The sequence below is a fragment of the Zeus faber genome (assembly GCF_960531495.2).
Source record: "Zeus faber genome assembly, chromosome: 8".
In the NCBI taxonomy this organism is placed as follows: Eukaryota; Metazoa; Chordata; class Actinopteri; order Zeiformes; family Zeidae; genus Zeus; species Zeus faber.
This window is the reverse complement of record NC_137195.1, coordinates 9,826,621-9,830,140: the sequence shown is the minus strand read 5'-3', so window position 1 is coordinate 9,830,140 and position 3,520 is coordinate 9,826,621. Positions and strand designations below refer to the sequence as shown.

Here is a 3,520-nt window from a genome sequence, read left to right as displayed (position 1 = left end):
CTCGGAGGCTGGGATTACTGTAAGTATTTTCATCTGAAGGGCTCAGACTGAGAGTGCTGCAAGACTGAGAGTGCTGCAACCGTGTGCGTGCGTGCGTTTGTGCGTGTGTTTGTGCACGTGTATGTGTGTGTGTGTGTGTGTGTGTGTGTGTGTGTGTGTGTGTGTGTGTGTGTGTGTCACCATGCACTGGGTGTGTTTTCTCAGTTAAAAATATCTCAGTAATGGAGACCAAGAGGACCCAAATTCGGTGCAACGTGTCCTTTTCCCTGCCCGATGACGTCGAGGTCGTTTGGAGGTATGCAGAGGAGGTAAGACTTCCTTCTACAAGTTTCTTTTTTGATTTTTTTTTAATATAAATCAAGTCGAGGCTTTTCTTCGCCACCTACCGCGAATGCGTGAATGATCCGCCATCTGAGCCCTCGCTGCCCGCCGTACAGGTATGGACTCAGCAGGTGGACCAGTTTGAGGAGGTGACTGTGGGAACGGACAGGCTCTACTCCATAGCCTTCACGGGGACCCAGCACAAGGGCACCTACCAGTGTGAGATATTCTCCGGGGATCGTTCCATCGTCCGGCTCTACTACCACCTCACAGGTCAGACACTGCACCGATGTTTTTCAAACTCTGCTTGCAATATATTGTGTAAGTTGGCTCTTGCGTTGCAAGGTCGAAATTGCAGGTCTGTTTCTAATTCATCGATGAGGGTCAGAATACCAGCTCTGTGTTCTGTGTTAAAAACAAGCTTGCTTGCTTCACCTTTGTGAGTAGGGTTATTATTGCAGTTTTTAAGTAACATAGTTAGAGTAGCGTCAAATATTTGTGACGTTTTTCGTGGTTAGCAGAATAGTGGTGTGATTATTATTATGTGATAGTTATTATTATTATTATTATTATTGTTGTTGATTTATTGTAAAGAAAAAGGGTTTGGGTGCTGCTATGATTATTATATAAAACCTGCATTGTGTCAAATCCAGTCCCTTCCGATAGCAAATTCTAAAAAAGAGTGCTGCATTAATGCCGCTGTCCATAAAATATTCTATTTTCAATACAATACGTTACCAAGGTGATTCAAGAAAATTGCTTAACTATTAGGGAGCTAGGCGGAGCTTGTGGGTCGACTCATATCAATGTTTTGGAAAGGTCGAAGTGTTAAAATACAATACGCTCATAATGGGCCCAAACATTGACACCACGCCCCATCACCATGCTTTTGGTCACTAAAAGAGGAAGGGAAGACATCATTAGATTGAATTGTGGGAACAGCAAGTAGATAAGCCCATTTTCTCTCCACGTTAAATGTTGCTCACTCAGTTTGGTCACTTTGGTCAGCAGGTAAACCAAACCAGCTATCGACAGCCGTGCAAGGCTTCAGCTCCAATGTGTAGTGAACAGAATCCTTCTGCCGTGCACCCGTCAAAAGTCAAGCCGAGAAGCACAGCTGTATATGCCGTTTGATCACCGCGTGTGAACGTGTGTGCTCAGAGTTTCAAATGTGCAGTTTGCAGCAGCATCCTGCTGAATCAAGCTTCCTGGTTAAAACCATCAACTTTTGGACGTCATATCAAAAGTGTGGAGGAAAAGAAACTGTTTTCACGCGATTTCAAAAACAAAAGAATCGCAATTAATAGCTTTAAGGTTGCATGTGTTTTGCAGGCACGAATCCAGACTTTTGCCTGAAGTACCTCGACCAGCTACACACAAACGACAGCAACAACAACATTTTCATATGCCCATGATCTCTAAATAGGCAGAATAAACGTCCCTCTCCTATTTTTGGGTGTGTACGCCCTTTGTACATGTGTCTAACCATGGTTCTCCATCCCTTGGTCACAAGTGATTCCTCATCTCATGGTCGGCCAGGAGGAGCTGCAGGAGATCTTCGACCTCTCCATGCTCCCAGGAGGGCGGATCACCCCCGTGGACAAGAGTTCTTCCAAAGTCCTCCCCCACCCCACCCCCTTCACCGCCTGTCTCACTGCTTTGCTGCTGCTACTCTTCCTCTCCCTAGGGTAATACACAGCCAAAAGCTGCTCAACATCAGATGAAAACACTTTCACAATGAATTCATCGTATTCTCTGCCAATATGCATATATATGCATATTATGACACTCTTTCTTTCTCTCCTTTGTTGTTGCAGGGCTTTGTACTGGTGGTCCAACCCAGAACATATGCATTTAGGAGACCAAGACTCAACGTGCCCAGTCAGGAGGATTTATGTGCAGCAATAAATCCATTCCATAACCAAGCATAACTTCCATAAGTCAAACAAGCGTGTGACGGCGACGTCATCACTTTGATTTAGCGCCTTGCATTGCACCATTTCACCACTAGAGGACAGTACACACACGTCACCGGTCCTACTGAATAATGTAGAGGCGATTCCATATTCAAGATTCAAGAGGTTTATTCGTCATCTACATATTAGTAACGAAGTACAAGTTGCTCTACTTCAGTACATTTTTCAATTACCTGTTCTTGCTTAAATATATTGACTCCACTACAATTCAAAGCAAATACGTATAGTTTTTAATGCACTGCATTTTCTAACGGTCAGTTTGCTTTTATTTTCTAAATGTTTTTATTTGTCTTTTTTTTTTTGTATTAATTTTGTTAACCAGGATTTATATTGAGCGTTCTCAGGCCTAGGTAAAAAAATAAATAAATTTAAAAAAATAAAAGACACAATACAATTAAATTCTATTGTGTGTCTGCTCCCAATGTATGTAGCCCCACGTGTACAGTACGCGGAGTGCTTTCTCTGTGTGATGGAGATGTGTCAATTATGTTACTTCCTTGATCAGAATGCTGATTTAGCACTGCTTATTTCTGATTTTTTTAGGGCCATATTGTTGCAAATGAATCCGCCACCCCCTCATTTATTACCGTGATCTGCATGAGCACTGTTCTGCAGAAATAGGGTGCACTTGCACTTGGTGACTGACTTCTTACATGTGTAGTTTTGGTGTTTGTGCTTTCGCCGCTGACTTCTCTCTGGTGCCTCGTTTCTGTCTCGCCGGCAATGTCACGACAATGACTTTTTGGATCTTATTTTGTTTGCTTGTGGGCTATGATTACTAATGTTTGCAATGATATCCCACCACCGCCACAATATAAAGCTTTGTTGTCATTCCAAATTCTGCCTTTGGTGCTTTCATTTTATCTTTTTTTATATCTTAATTTAACTGAACGATTTCATCCAGTTTAATGTCATCCCCGACCTTTCCTTATTGTCAGCATTACATGAGCGCCGAATTATGATTTCACGGTATAATTCATACAAGCAGGAGAGTAACGCAAGGTTTTAAAATAACTTACATTTATTAAAAAAAAAAAAAAACTTCATGAATCTGCGCTGGGAGAGCACCCGGGTGTCAGCGCCGAATGGGTGTTGCTCGTCTTATAAAGCCCTTATGAGTGTCTAAATATATGCAGACATGAGTCATCGCCAACCTTGGGGCTTTAACAGCTGGAATGCCTGTATGTTTCCAGTGGTTTTTCTGAGTTGTCACGGCAACTGAT

The 3,520-nt window shown here is 42.5% G+C and overlaps 1 protein-coding gene across 1 annotated transcript; it reads left to right on the top strand.

Annotated features, from left to right (window-relative positions):
• Positions 1 to 221: 221 nt before the first annotated feature.
• spaca6 (sperm acrosome associated 6) lies at positions 222 to 2,413 on the top strand (the record flags this gene model as incomplete). Its single annotated transcript, XM_080004689.1, has 4 exons — positions 222 to 308; positions 438 to 594; positions 1,835 to 2,009; positions 2,139 to 2,413. The coding sequence occupies 4 exons, from the start codon at positions 222 to 224 to the stop codon at positions 2,227 to 2,229; spliced, it is 510 nt and encodes a 169-aa protein (XP_079860815.1). The 3' UTR covers positions 2,230 to 2,413.
• Positions 2,414 to 3,520: the final 1,107 nt, after the last annotated feature.